General features: G+C 33.2%; 2 protein-coding genes and 1 long non-coding RNA gene across 3 annotated transcripts; all 3 read right to left on the bottom strand.

The window, feature by feature from the left end:
- Positions 1-4,855: 4,855 nt before the first annotated feature.
- On the bottom strand, positions 4,856-5,918 carry LOC145001208 (SWIB/MDM2 domain superfamily protein). The gene is made up of 2 exons (XM_078960564.1): positions 5,592-5,918; positions 4,856-5,181 (listed from the first exon to the last, which is right to left on the bottom strand). The coding sequence occupies exons 1-2, from the start codon at positions 5,823-5,825 to the stop codon at positions 5,056-5,058; spliced, it is 360 nt and encodes a 119-aa protein (XP_078816690.1). The 5' UTR covers positions 5,826-5,918; the 3' UTR covers positions 4,856-5,055.
- Positions 5,919-8,111: 2,193 nt separating this feature from the next.
- LOC145003216 (zinc knuckle (CCHC-type) family protein) lies at positions 8,112-10,168 on the bottom strand. The gene is made up of 7 exons (XM_078962343.1): positions 9,902-10,168; positions 9,709-9,771; positions 9,432-9,580; positions 9,227-9,340; positions 8,925-9,126; positions 8,710-8,824; positions 8,112-8,606 (listed from the first exon to the last, which is right to left on the bottom strand). Exons 1-7 carry the CDS (start codon positions 10,121-10,123, stop codon positions 8,206-8,208), a joined length of 1,266 nt encoding a protein of 421 aa, XP_078818469.1. The 5' UTR covers positions 10,124-10,168; the 3' UTR covers positions 8,112-8,205.
- Positions 10,169-13,587: 3,419 nt separating this feature from the next.
- Positions 13,588-14,765, bottom strand: LOC145002242 (uncharacterized). The gene is made up of 3 exons (XR_013661858.1): positions 14,003-14,765; positions 13,751-13,832; positions 13,588-13,638 (listed from the first exon to the last, which is right to left on the bottom strand). It is a non-coding gene; the product is annotated as an uncharacterized LOC145002242 (long non-coding RNA).
- Positions 14,766-15,220: the final 455 nt, after the last annotated feature.

Below are 15,220 nucleotides of genomic sequence, written 5' to 3'. Positions count from 1 at the left end.
GAAAGTTTTTTCATGAAAACTTTAAAGTGAAAAAAACTTAATTTGTCTTAACAATAGGAGACCTTGTTTTAGGTTGTTTATTTATAGGACTATTATGTAATTATAAATTTCTAATCGGTAGAAAAACTATTAATTCCATCAAATTGTTGAAAAGTCTGAAGTAAATATCTTTGGTGATTTAACAAGTTTTTTGAAAAAGCTCAAAACAATAGTTTTTTCAAATTTCATGAACTTTTAGAAATGGGAAAACTCTCAAACAGGTCTATTGTGAAAGAAACAAAAGGTATAGTTTCACTAAATATTTTATTTATTTATTGAATCAGCATCACGTTATTTTGAAAAAACATCATAAATAGTCTCTATGGCTACCCAAAATCTGAAGTTTAGTCCTCGTGGTTTAAAATCCCCATAGATGGTCCCTGTGATTTCAAAACTTTTAACAAATGGTCCTTTTCGCTAACTCCGTTAGCATTTAACCAGGGCAACTCTGTCATTTCACAACCACAAGGACCGATAATGATGATTTGCCTTATTTAAAAAAAAAGATATATAATTATTTAATATTAAATGGTCGGCCCCACCCTCTCTCTCTCTCATTCTCCTTCTCTCTCTCTCTCTCTACCCTCACTTCTCTCTTCCCTTCCCGTTTTTCTTCACCACCGGCCAAGAAGAGGTTGCCTCCATCCCGACGGTGTAGTAGCCTACCTGATCCTCATCTCTTCCCTTCGTGATTACGACCAACCCCGACCTCCCATACCACCCTTCGAGCTCACCAACGTCGCGTAGCACCCTCCCTTGGTCATTGATGTTTTCTCTTCGTTCCCACAGTCCCATTGTTGGGTTAAATACCAAGGAAGAAACGAACTCATCGGAAAAACGGGATCGCCGGTCTCGGCAACAAATCTTCCACACCAAACCTTTTCTGCTTCTTGTGTGTTTTTTTCCCTTCTCGAATTGATGAAGACGATGGCCTCATCCCTTATTAGTTGTAACCTGTGAATACAACCTTGTAAAGGTAATCATATAATCAAATTTCTAATCAAGAAAAAAAAACGATTGATTGAATGATTGATTGCTTCATCAAGTGTAGATTCACAGAGTGGAATGATCAATCAAAGTGGAAGGAATACAGTAAGATATAGGGATCAAATTAACCAGATCTTCCAAATTGAGTGAATTACTCACAAATTCCACAACATGAAATCTCAATATTCGAGACTATGATTGAATCGATGATGAGCAGTAGTAGTAGAAGATTGATAATGATAGTTAAAATTTGATTGAAGACTCGCAAATTCCACATCATGAATCTAGATTAGGAGGCAGAATCGAGAAGTCGAGGAAGGAGGTGACACCGTTTGGAGGCGATGCGAGCATGGGAGGAAGGAATGAAAGATCTCAGTCACCATTATTTCTTGTGTGGAAGACGGAGGCAGCTAAGAAATTCTGGGTGGTGGTGCCTTTTAGGATCTGATCGAGGGTTTAGAGAGAGAGAGAGAGAGATGGTGGGGAAATTTAATATTAAAGAATTATATTTTTTTTTTCATTTTCTTTAAAATAAGGCAAAACATCATAAATGGTCCCTGTGGTTGTGAAATGACAGAAATGTTCTTCACTTAACGGTTAAATGTTAACAGAGTTAGCGAAAATGACCATTTGTTAAAAGTTTTGAAACCACAAGGACCATCTATGAGGTTTTTAAACCACAGGGACTAAACTTCAGATTTTGGGTAACCATAAGGACCATTTATGATGTTTTTTCTGTTATTTTCTTCATTCTCCCCTCACCTTTAGAAATGAACTCTCCTCTCACCTTAGAAATGATAACAACTCGCTTACCCTTTTTTAGTAAAACATATAAAAAAAAATTTTAAAAATAAATAAGAACACGATATTTTCCATGAATTCAAAACTAAAATACATAAAATAATTAAAACAAGCCTAAAGTTGATTTTTTTTTTGTGTGTGTGTGTGTCTTTGTGGTTATTTTTAGTAGCATGCTTGTTGTTTTTCTTCATTTTTTTACTTTTTAGCCGATTTTCTTTATCAAACTCCAAATACACGTCAAAATAAAATTATATGGTTGGAATGTAACTCTCAATTTCTCTAAATGTTCGTTTTGTTGATATCTCACTACACTAGATGAAGACCCTTTCTTTTTCGCTTTATTCGAACATGTTATTTCTTAAATTTCAAGGTTAAATATGACTCGAGTATCAGATGAAGTTGTGTAAGTTAAGTTAGATGCTTCCGCTCTTTTCGAGCCACCGGTTTCTTGTGTAATGCCTCCACTTCGAGCCATTTCAGAGAACATGGTAGAACCTTTGAAGGATCATGATGATTTTGAGTGTCGCGACGAAAATGTTTTCGTTTGATTGATCACTTTTTTGTTGTAATTTTTAGATTCTTGTACAAATCGTTGAACTTCGTACCTGCTTTGTTCATCTCTCGATACTTGGTGATAAGTTGGATTTTTTGTGTTATTCGCCACACCCCATTCCCGATGAAAACTTTTCTAATTGTTTCCATAATAAATATTGACCCGCTTGTGAATTATCGGTCGATGTGTCCTTCAATAGGTTGATCCATAATTTGGCCAATGTTATTTCTTCCTTTGTTGTCCACAATTGAAACGGTTTCCTAACTTTTCTTCTTTGTTAGGATTGTTTGGCTACATGCTTAAGTTTTGAGTGGGTTGAGAGATGAGTTTCTAAAACATATTCGAGTTCCGGCTTGTTGTAGGTTGCGTTTCAGGAAAAGGATTTAAGTTGGGAAATAAGGTAGGATTAGGTTTTGCGATGGTAATACGTTTGGAAGCCTTGATATTGAAATTGGTTAGGTAAGAAGATAGGGGCGTCAAACTTGTAGTTGGTTTAAACGATGTTGGAGAATCAAAACCAAATATGTTTATGGTATTGGGTTTTATTAGCATCAATACATTTAATCATGACAACAAACAAAAATCACCTAAGTGTACATGCATCCTAAAATCTAGGTTTTACTAGTTATAACAATGTACTTTCAAACACATATTAATAGAAGAATACTAACCTCTTGCTTCTTTGATTGAGACCTTATGAATGACAGAATTTGCAATGGATGAAGGACCCAAAGTAGAATCCCTCTAATGTAGTCAGATAAAAACACCAAAAGCCAATAAGGAAAACCCCTTAGGAAGGTATAATCGAAAATCACTAACCCTAAGAGAGAGAGATTATGATTTTTTGACTTCTAAGATAAAAGGAGAGATGTGGACGATTTTTATAAAGGGAATCAGCAGCAAGGCATTGGAAACAATCCATTTATATGCAATAGATAAATCCTCAAGACAATCAAACTCTTCGGTATCCTTATCTAATTCAAAATCTACCTTATCCCTATCGGGGACTCTCCAAAACTATCCCCACCATATCTCCATAAGCTTCTAGATTATTCCATTTGGGTTTTGAGGACAATCCAAAAAGACTTTGCTATTAATAGAAATATTATTAAAATATTTAATAACATTGGACACTATTTCTAACATACGGTGGATGTATTTGAAGTTATTACCAACAATTGATTACTTGTGGATGTTAGGGATGGTGTTGGCTAAATTATTTAAATCCTTTTTGGAAAATATTTGAAGAGAATATTGTTTTGTAGATGTAGTTCAATTATATATATATATATATATATATATATATATATATATATATATATGAGAGAGAGAGAGGTGATTCTTGCTTAATTTCCACAATGAGAGGCTTGACATGCGACATTTTTACAGGGCGAAGCGGTGTTATCGTGGCTACCACACAACCATGTGGGGTATACCCACCAACCTAACACCCACCTCGCTTCTTAGTTGCTTCTTTATACATAAATCATAAACTCACAAACGACACAATATTCGTCACATTTTTGTAGGGGGTGTGGATATTGTGGAAGTATATTTTTTTACTACAAGAGACGGAAATGTGGCTAAAGATTTATATGTTACTTATATTTTGATGGTTGATTAGACACTTGGACATCCCAGAAAATTGTGAACATATTGCCATTTAAAATGTTATTAAGTTTGTTGGGGTTTTCGCTACATGCTTTATGGAAGTTTAGTCTTTTACAAAGTATAATGTTATTTTTAAATCGAACCTAATTGCAGGATATCGTGGTCAAATGGTGGTACCCAACGGAAGGAAATGGGTTAAACTGGTTTTATTTTCAAGACTTGTGAAGGTTAAAAAAACAAGTTTATGACCTTATTCGTAAATTTCACATAACCACAAGGATGATTTATGTAGTTTATCACTTTATCCTCAAAACAAATGAGCATTGTTCATAAATACTCAAATGGCTAGCAAGTATAAAGTGTTCCAAGTGGTTAAAAATAATTAAAGAGTACAAATGTGCATTAAAAGCATACAAATGTCACTAAAAGTTGAGTGCAAACTAGGTTGCTATTGTGGGTCGAGAAGGGTAAAAATGGCCAAATCGACGGTTTACATGGCTTGGAAGCTATCAAGAAGTTGCATTAGAGTTACACAACCAATGTGTTTTAAGATGAGAACACAGTTCCTTCTTGAGTTTTAAGACAATTTTAACGATTTGGAAGCATAAGGGATGAAATCTTCAAAGTATAGCACTCCAAATTAGAGGATTATTATGGAATCAAAGGTATAACCCTAACACCCAAATTAGAGGATTATTATGGAATTGAAGCATAAGGGACGAAATCTTCATGTGTTTGAGCCTTTGAGCTTCAAAATGAATCTAGGATTCATTAAGTTCTAAGGAAGTGATAAATACTTGTGAGTTAGTTGAAAACAGATAAAGGTTTATAAATAGTAAAATTGATAAGTACACTACATATGCCTTTGGTTTTAGATTCTTTTTTTTAAAGCCACATTGGTAAGTCGGTTACAACTTAAAATGTAGCACATTAACATACAAAGCACAAGGTTGTGACTTGAGTGTCACACCCTAGAATCCACCAACACCCAAAAACCACCTAGAAACCATGTAACATTTTGAAATAAAGGGTATTATTGTCATTCATTACCATACCAGCATCAGCTAGCTGGACTTGACAAAATGCTGGGACAATAACTTAGCAATCTCCAAGAATCCAACTTGGTCCTTCCCATTGAATATTGTCTTCAATTTGGCATCACACAAAATCTCCTTCTTGTTCGATGGATTCTGCACAATGATATGACAACAGAATTCAGCAAACCCTTCAAGTTGCAATATTTGATTGGGAATAAACGTTTAAAAATCTATTTGACTAATAAAAAAATGTCTTAATTTCATGGGATGATAAGAGCATACATTATATAATCCATATTGAAATGATGAACTAATCACTTTTAAGAAGTAAGGAAGCAATTACTACACAATTTCAAGGCAACAAATCCCTAATAAATTCGATTCATTCCTTCCCCTAACCAAAAATGAAACAAACATTCAAGCCTCTGGTTGTAACAAGCCTTAAACACAAGGTGTAAACTTTCTCCAATCCTAAAGTTACTGATCCCCTTTCATGTAATACATATACGAAAATTAGCGAAGATCACAGAGTGTAAAGAAATGATAAAGTTGGAATCACGAACCTGTAGGTTGTTACTCTTGATGTAGCCCCAAACTTTCTTCACAGCATCAGTTCGAGAAACTTCAGAGACGCCGAGAAACTCTCCAAGAGGTTGCGATACTGGAACGACTTTGAGAATACCGGCGGGGCGGCCACGCTTTGGTGCAGCGGCGGTGGCGGTGGCGGTAGCGGAGCTGTTGGCGGCTGCCATCAAAACTCGGCAACCTTGATGGAAAGCCCGAATCGACCACGCCATTTTTCAACTTTAGCTGCTTGCAAAATTTCTTGAGTTTCGCAGCACTCCAGTAAAACCCTAGACCCTGACGAAAATGGAGGGAAGACTAGTACTAAACTTAATGAGTTTGAGCTTTGACCCAGTATCTCTTTTTCCCTTCCCCCCTGGTTTATGTTTAAATTGCAAAATACACCCTCAACGTTTCAGTAATGTTAAAAAGACCCCAGCACTTCTTGTGAATGCAAGGATAAAATGAATTAGAAAACCATTCAATCAAAAAACCTAACTTAATGAATTCAGAGACCAACTCTTTACTTTTTTCCAATCAAAAAATCATTAAATCAAAATTTTTAACTTAATGAATTCAACCACCAACTCTTTATCTTTTTTTCACAAGAAAAAAACAGTTAAATCAAAAAAACTTAACATAATGATTTCAGACACCAACTCTTTACCTTTTTGTCCCCCGTTTGTTTGTGGAATGCAACGATAAAATGATTATAACCAGTTTATTCGATAGGGAATATGACTTATCAAGGTAATTAACTTTTCGGTATGTTCACATCTGGGTAACTATCTTTTTTTTGTACATATGTAGGTAACAAACTTTTTGGGAGTGTTCACATATGACCATTATGACCTGCTATAGCAGGTTAAATCCTAAATGTGAACGCTTTTAATAAGTTTGTTATCTAGATGTGTACAAAAAAAATAGTTACCCAAATATGAACAAAACGAAAAGTAAAAATTAAATTACATGAATGGTCCTTGTAGTTTGGGGGAATTTGTGGTTTTGGTCTCTAAGTTATTTTTTTAAACTTAAATGGTTCCTATTGTTTATTTTTGTTGCGCGTTTGGTCCCCATATTACCTAAAAATACTATTGTGCCCTTATTAATTTATTTTTTTAATTAATTTTCTTATCTATGTTTATTTTTTACATATTTATAAAAATTAATATACCACACATATTTGTATCTCCTCGGATGATCCCTACTATTTATTTTTTAATTAATTTAATTTTTTAACTCGGATGGTCCCTACTATTTAATTTTGTTACGAACTTCGTCTCTGTCTTACCTAAAAAGACTATTGTGCCCTTATTAATTTTTTTAATTAATTTTCTTGTTTATGTACTTATGCTTTATATGTTTAAGAAAAATTAGTAGACCTCACATATCTGTATCTCCTCACCATCCCATCTTTCATCATTCTCAACTTCTATTTATTTTTCATCTTTAGTGATATCGACGTCTTCATCATCACTTCTTTTTTCGGTCCTTCAACTCCGTCGAAACAACACTACAACCCACTAAATATGAAGAGACAGTAGGTTATGGTGTTGGTTCTCCAGAGTTGAAGTACCAAAAAAAAGGACGGTGAAGACGTTGATGTTACTAGATGGAAAAGAAATAGAAGATGGGGAGGATCAGAGATAAGATGGTGAATGGTAAGACTCAAATTAAATTTCTCAAATGTGATTTCAGGTTTACGGTAATAAGATACATATATGTGGAGTATATTAATTTTTTTATAAAAAATAAATACATAAATAAGAAAATTAATTTAAAAAATTAATAAGGGAAAAATAGTATTTTTAGATAAGAAAGAGACCAAACACGTAACAAAAATAAATAGTAAGGATCATCCAAGTTAAAAAAAAAATTAATTAAAAATAAACAGTAGAGATCATCCGAGGAGATACAAATATGTGTGGTCTATTAATTTTTTTAAATATGTATAAAATAAACACATAGATAAGAAAATTAATTAAAAAAATAAATTAATAAGGGCACAATAGTATTTTTAGGTAAGACGGGGACCAAACGCGCAACAAAAATAAATAGTAGGGACCATTTAAGTTAAAAAAATAAATTAGGGACAAAAACCACAAATTCCCCCAAACCACAGGGACCATTCATGTAATTTAATTTTTAATTTTCATTTTGTTCATATTTGGGTAACTATGTTTTTGTACACATCTAGGTAACAAACTTGTTGAAAGAGTTCACATGTAGGATTTAACCTGCTATAGCAGGTCATAATGGTCATATGTGAACACTTTCAAAAAGTTTGTTACCTACATATGTACAAAAAAAAGATAGTTACCCAGATGTGAACATACCGAAAAGTTAATTACCTTGATAAGTCATATTCCCTATTCGATATAGACTATAGACTATATATCTTAGAGACTTAGACCTTGTTATCCAATTTTATCCACAAAGCAAATATTCATTCATCCAATTTACTCCTACAAGACTTCACTTAACGAGGAAAAGGGATAACTTAACAGGAAAAAAGGAAAGAACCCCTAAATCTTGTCTACATTAAACTCTTTTATAAAAATAAACAACACCTTAGGAATGTCATTAAAAAAAATGTCAAACAAGTGTACAATCTCAATGTGATGAATCGGCACGTCTCCGGTGGCGGTGATGATGGCTACGGTGTCGGCTTCCATATCTTTGTTGCTGATCAGAGTCTGAACTTTCATGCCGCCTATGTCCACTCCCTTTTCTCCTCCTACTCCTATCATCTTCTTCTGATGAACTTAATTCAGCGCGTATTTGTTTCTTCTTCTTCTTCTGTTCACTTTTACTCTTTTTTAACCTCCTTCCCCCATCATCATCATCATCATCATCATCATCGGACAATTTGTGTTTATGATGACTAATCGTTGGTGGTGAGCGCGCTTTGTCTCTGTGTTTGTGTTTGTGTTTTCTCTTGCCACTAGACTTCTTTTGCTTGCTTGTAGAGAAGTTAGCTAGCAGATCAGGGATAACCGACTCACCAAGAAACCCTACACATAGTATATCAATATTCTATACAATCTACAATCTAATATAAGCTACATATGTGTGTGTGTGTGTGGAATTTACTATTTAGTTTACAGTTGAGCTTACCTCCATATTCATCAAATATATCCTCTGCAACAATCTGCTGATTTGGATCATCTGGTCTGAACCCACCACGAGGTGGACTCATTCCAGGCTTTTGTTTTAACTCCCACTTAAGAGGCTGCAAAGCAAAATGAATTTACATATCAGAATCCTTTACAGTGATTAAATGATTATACAAGATGGGACCAGTTATGCTAAAAATTTAAAATATATATCACCTCAGATGCTTCGGTTTGAGCTATAATAGCAGTTAACGGATCATCTCTTTTCAATCGGCTTTCTTCATTAGGCATTATAGCATCCTTCAATGGACATTCTCTATCACCACTTTGGTGCCCATAAGCTCCACATCTCACACATTTTACATTCCTTATTTCAATTCCAAATGGCCTTGCCCTTCCAGCTACACCCGTCTCTAGCCTGAAAAAAAAAATGTTGTCATTTCATTTCTATTACACAATCTGCAAATGCAATCCTCGTATATTATCAACAATGGAAGATATAGAAGCAGGATACGAACTTTGGGGCATTTTTAAGGGCTTCAAATTGTTCTTCTGTTGGTAGGACACGACCAAAAACATCTTTAGGTCTTGGCTTCTTCTTTTGATCATCGGGTGGAATTGGATTTTGCAACCTGCAACAGAAGCATAGCTATAAGTTATTTTATATTGGAAAATCATTGAAATGCAATCAGTAATATGATAAGCATAGACATAATCAATTACATATGGGCTGAATCGGTGTCCTCTGAACGTGGATCTTGTGAGGGTTCCTGAATTTTCTTCTCCTCAGCAATTTCTGCAGCTTTGGCGCTTTCAGCGTTATAACCAGGTGGTCGGATATACATGAAGCTAACAGCTTTCATCATCTCCATCTTCAAAGTTGCAGGTCAATTAAAATCAAGTCCGATAAACAAATGTAACATGAAATCAAACCTAAGACTCTATCAAACTTCAAGCTCACAAATAGTCTAAACAATGGGAAACAGATGCGAAACCTCACTTTTTCCTTCTCTTTTTTTGAAACAAGGGCAGCCTGGCGGAAAAACTCCTGTTCTTGAGCATACTGCGTGACGAAACCATTACAAAACAAGAGGTTATGCGCATTAGGGATAAAATCTGGAGCAATCCAACAGATGAGTAATTGGGGAAATTGAACAAATGTTTCAATAAATAGTGAATTGACCTAGAATTACCTCACGGGCAACTTCTTCGGCACGACGTTCTTGTTGGGCGTTAGTCTGTTCCGCAATCCATTTGCGGCGTTGGTTAGGGTAGGAGAGAGGATGCCATGGCTTTTGATTAAGGTAAGAATGAGACCAAGCAGTTCCCGACTTAGTTTTGTAATCAACTTCTCCATCGGCAGTTTTGTCTGAGAATCTCTTGCTCAACCTTGGCCCTCTTTCTTCATCATCCATGGTGATCTTCTCGTTCTTTGAAACTCTGATCGAACGAAGATTTATTTTCTAGTTGCTGGGAGCAAATTTCACGAATTTTTTTTATTGGGCCACCACCCAAAGGCCTAAGGGTATGGCCAATGGCCCAAATCCCGTCTTGACCCGACCCAGTTACTTTTCAAAGGTTACAACTTGAAAAACACAAAAATTATATAAATATTTTTTATTTATCGCAGAAAATACCACAGTAGCCTTGCACCGACCATCCAATGGACCATGGACTAAAAGGCCACTAACTCAAAGTATTATTTTCATACGATCCTTCCGTCCAACAATATACATCTCTTGTAATTGGGTCACTATAACTATCTAACAATAAATTTGAAATAGGAAGGATAAACAAACCTACCCAGTGGAACGTTAAGCTACAAGTCCAATTTTATCCATTTTTCTTGGTTAGGGAAACTTGAAGGGGGCATGGGAGACCTCTTTCAATGCCTTTTCCATATTTCAGAAGCGAAGGAAGGGTAGTCATTTGGTTAATTTCTGACTCGGTATTACCATCGTATCATAGCTTATTTGATAGAGACTCGCTAAATATGGTTCTTTTCACATTTTACTCATGGTACTTATTGATATCGCTTATTAAGGAATACTTACGCAAAGGTAAATATCATAGAAACTTCGTTAACTTCACCTTAAGGTTGTTTTTATCCTAACAACCCCTAGGAATACTAAGAGACTCGACTAACGCTTTTAGGCCTAGGACTTGAACATGCAACTATTAGGTTAAAAACCCAAATTTAGTTAACAAATATAAGGAACTTTGTAATGAAATAAAAGTAAGTGGAAGGAACATAAATGGGCTCCTTCGGTTACCATGGATTATTTAGAGAAATTTTGAACATGGGTCATCATTAAAAGATTAAAATGTAGCACCAATGATCCTTACGACTAACTATATTAAAAAAAAAAAAAAAAGTGTTAATTTCATATAAAATTTCATTTTGTTTTGTCTTTTTAAATGATTGATATCTAAAAAATAAAACAAAAAATCTCACCCCGCCCTTACTTTTTGTCTCTATATTTCTTTCATTATGTTAAAACCAGTGGAAACTACGATATGAAAGAAAAAAACTATTGATAATTTAAAATGGTAATGAAAAAATCAAACATTTATAAAAACTATTAAATTTAGAAGTTTGTGTATATGTTTGTAAGGACTAGTATTTTATTTTTGAATTACACAAACAGAAAAAAACCAACATAAATTATGAAAATTATTCATATATGACTTAATTTTAATAGATACTTACATTAATGTTATCACTAATACATTGACCAGAGATGATTGCAGATATCATTTGAAAATTTTGTTAGTAGAATTAGTCAAAGAAAATATCATATATTGAGTATGTGATTAAAGTTCATATATTAAAAGTCCAATTTGATTATAGCAAAGGGAGAATAAACGGAGAAAGTGTTGACGACTAAAGTTTGAACTATAATTGGTGGTGAAAACATTCAAAAAACAGGATTTGACATGTTAAAGGTATAAATCTTTCTTACATTAGTCACTCATACGTTTAATTTGGTTGGTGAGAGTGAGCAAAAATCCAACAAATGTTTAATTTTTCTTCGTTATTATCAAAGAAATTATAAATTATGATTGATAATTACCTATTTGAAGACCAAAGCTTGTTCAACTAAAAGAAGAGAGGTTTGTTGAAATGGGAAGACAAAACAATTGAGAAGAATCGGAGGGATGAAGTCAAGTTTATACAAGAGAATGAAATAATCTAGTGAGAAAGTTATATCGTAAACTTCAATGGTTTAAAATTTTGATAATTTTTTTGAATAAAAGTTTGATTATGTTTTTGTCAAAGACAATTTGTTCAGAAGTTTATGTTTTTTTTTTCCAGGTGCCATCCAATTAAACATCCATCAAACCAAAAGAGGTAACATAGTTCAATAAATATGATAATTTGACATTATAATAAACAAATAAACGAATAAGCGAATGTGCATTGCTATTTTTTGCATCAATACAAAGATACTTAAATTTCATTAAATTGAATATATGACACTATAATAAAAAGGGAATTGGGTTTACTTAATGGCAATAGGTACTCCTCCTTCAACATGATGAACCAATGAACAAATGATTGTCAAAACAATGATTTGAATGATAAACCTTACAACAACCTGAACATCTTTAATAAATGATTCCCCAGAGTATCTTTATCCCTAATAATGATAATTCACCAAAAATCTTTAAACGTTAATAAAGAAAAATAGGATTTAATCAACGTAAATAAACCAGATAATCAAGATTATGAAACCAATCAATTAACTTTGTATTAATCAAGTGAGATCTAATAAACATGAATGACCTGATAATCAAGATTATCTAACCAATAAAAATATCTATGTTTTCCTATGTTCCTACAATCAAATGGTAACAACACATGAGGAAAAAAAAACATCGCTTTTTTTTATTATCTGTTGTTACCATCACTTGTACGCACACCAATATCAGAACATAAATCACAATGCAAATTACATTTTTCCGTCTTTTGGTTGAACAATATAAAAAGTAGCAGCAAGCGTTGAATAATTAAATAAATAAATTGAATGAATTGTTTTTATGTGTTAATCCATGAGCTACATGATAAGTTTTCACGGGCATTCAACCATATCAAAGTACTAATCTATTATCCTCAAAATCAATCCTAAAATCTGAAATAAACTATCATCTCACTCTTAGCTGCAATTATACATATAAAATAAATTATTATCACTGATTTTTTTTCTATAAATTTCACTTAGGATTGAGACACATAACAATAGAGTAAAAATAATACATCAACAATGGACTCACTTCCCAAATCATTAAGATCCACAAATTCATTTCCTACAAATATCAAAAATAAATTCTCATCCTCAAAATCAATCCTTTAAAGATTCAAAAACACAACTACATTATGAGATTGAAGACATATTGATTAAGGAGGACAAGTAATAACTTTTGCATCTTTGAAAACATGTATGAATTGCTCTAACAACTTGAAGTGACTTATTTAGCCTTCGAATTGTCAAGCATTTCACCTGCATGAAACATCATCTTCAGATTAGATTACACAAGAATATAGGAAGTAAAGAGCATTTTACTATTGTCATGTGAGCACTTTCCACAAATTTTGGACTTATTGATGAAATAACATAAGTTCGTGTTACCCGTCATAATAAGAGTAAATGTTGAAAAGAAACTAACTCACCATTCTCAACAAACCTTTGTATATTGTTCTCATCATAGTATTTTGTTGCTTTCATCATCTAGGAGATCAAAAAGATTATGTTCCAAAGCATCGCTGAAAGGAATAATTGTCTCACCCCTATACATATAAAATAAATTATTATCACTGATTTTTTTTCTATAAATTTCACTTAGGATTGAGACACATAACAATAGAGTAAAAATAATACATCAACAATGGACTCACTTCCCAAATCATTAAGATCCACAAATTCATTTCCTACAAATATCAAAAATAAATTCTCATCCTCAAAATCAATCCTTTAAAGATTCAAAAACACAACTACATTATGAGATTGAAGACATATTGATTAAGGAGGACAAGTAATAACTTTTGCATCTTTGAAAACATGTATGAATTGCTCTAACAACTTGAAGTGACTTATTTAGCCTTCGAATTGTCAAGCATTTCACCTGCATGAAACATCATCTTCAGATTAGATTACACAAGAATATAGGAAGTAAAGAGCATTTTACTATTGTCATGTGAGCACTTTCCACAAATTTTGGACTTATTGATGAAATAACATAAGTTCGTGTTACCCGTCATAATAAGAGTAAATGTTGAAAAGAAACTAACTCACCATTCTCAACAAACCTTTGTATATTGTTCTCATCATAGTATTTTGTTGCTTTCATCATCTAGGAGATCAAAAAGATTATGTTCCAAAGCATCGCTGAAAGGAATAATTGTCTCACCCCTATACACTTGAACAGTAGTACAAAAAGAATTGAAAGTTAAATCACCAACAAACATGTTAGCTATTGGTCAAAGAAGATAATCATGACAAACTTGAATTACAAAGCCCAGGAGAATCCATGCATCTTTGAACAAAGAATTCTATAAAAAAAATTAACATACACAAGGGCTTGGAATGGTTTTTTTTCAAAAAGAATACGAAAGGATGATATAGATTACCTTGTTCATCGATGTGTTGAGAAGGGGAACCAGTATTAGCCTCTCAGGTGATAGAGAAATGAGTTCATCAGTAATTAGTGGAAGGTAAAGGAGAATACAACATATTCTATTATGCTTCCATACAAAAATTCTCATTTATTTTAAGAAATCATGAAGATTTCTCTTGGAAAGAAATTAGGTTTAATCAGAGTTTGTCCCTAACTTTTACCTAAGAATTCAAACAACGAATGAGCAAATTTTTAGTAGAAAGACCTTGTAATAATAAAAAAGATAGAACAAAAAAAAATTGAATAACATGAATTAAGAACCTCAATAAGAAGAATTCGTGAACCATAAATTCTTAAAGTGAATCCACCATCGTTATCATTCATACATGGTTAAACCAATTGATGAGATCGGAATCCCAAGATGACAATATAACTGAACCATAGCCTACCTCCTGCAATAGGGGAACATGGAAAAGAAATCAGAATTTTATAAAAAGGGAGATAGGGTTATGATACATGAAATTGATTCAATGTGGCATTTTGTCAAACATTTGGCATGCATTGATGAAAACGATGATACTACCAAGTTACAATTCGATCTTGTACATTAAAAATTAAAACCAAAAAAGGATGGAAGACATGATACTGATTTAAAGATTTCTCACTAAACCATGAACTATTACCTACCACACAATTGCAGACGAAATAAAGGAAGAAATCGAAAGCTATTGCATAAAAGGTAACATTGACGATTGATTGAACATTGATCGAATGAGAATTGTGGCATAGTAATCGATTGAAAGAAACTAAAACCTTCAATTAATGAAGACCAATTACATACATGCTTTATATGGGACTCTTTTATTTCATCTTCTCCACATGCTTTGACTGAACGT

The sequence above is a fragment of the Lactuca saligna genome, chromosome 6 (assembly GCF_052625555.1).
Source record: "Lactuca saligna cultivar CGN05327 chromosome 6, ASM5262555v1, whole genome shotgun sequence".
Lineage (NCBI taxonomy): Eukaryota > Viridiplantae > Streptophyta > Magnoliopsida > Asterales > Asteraceae > Lactuca > Lactuca saligna.
The sequence above is the reverse complement of the archived record's forward strand: the minus strand, read 5'-3'. Positions and strand labels throughout refer to the sequence as shown.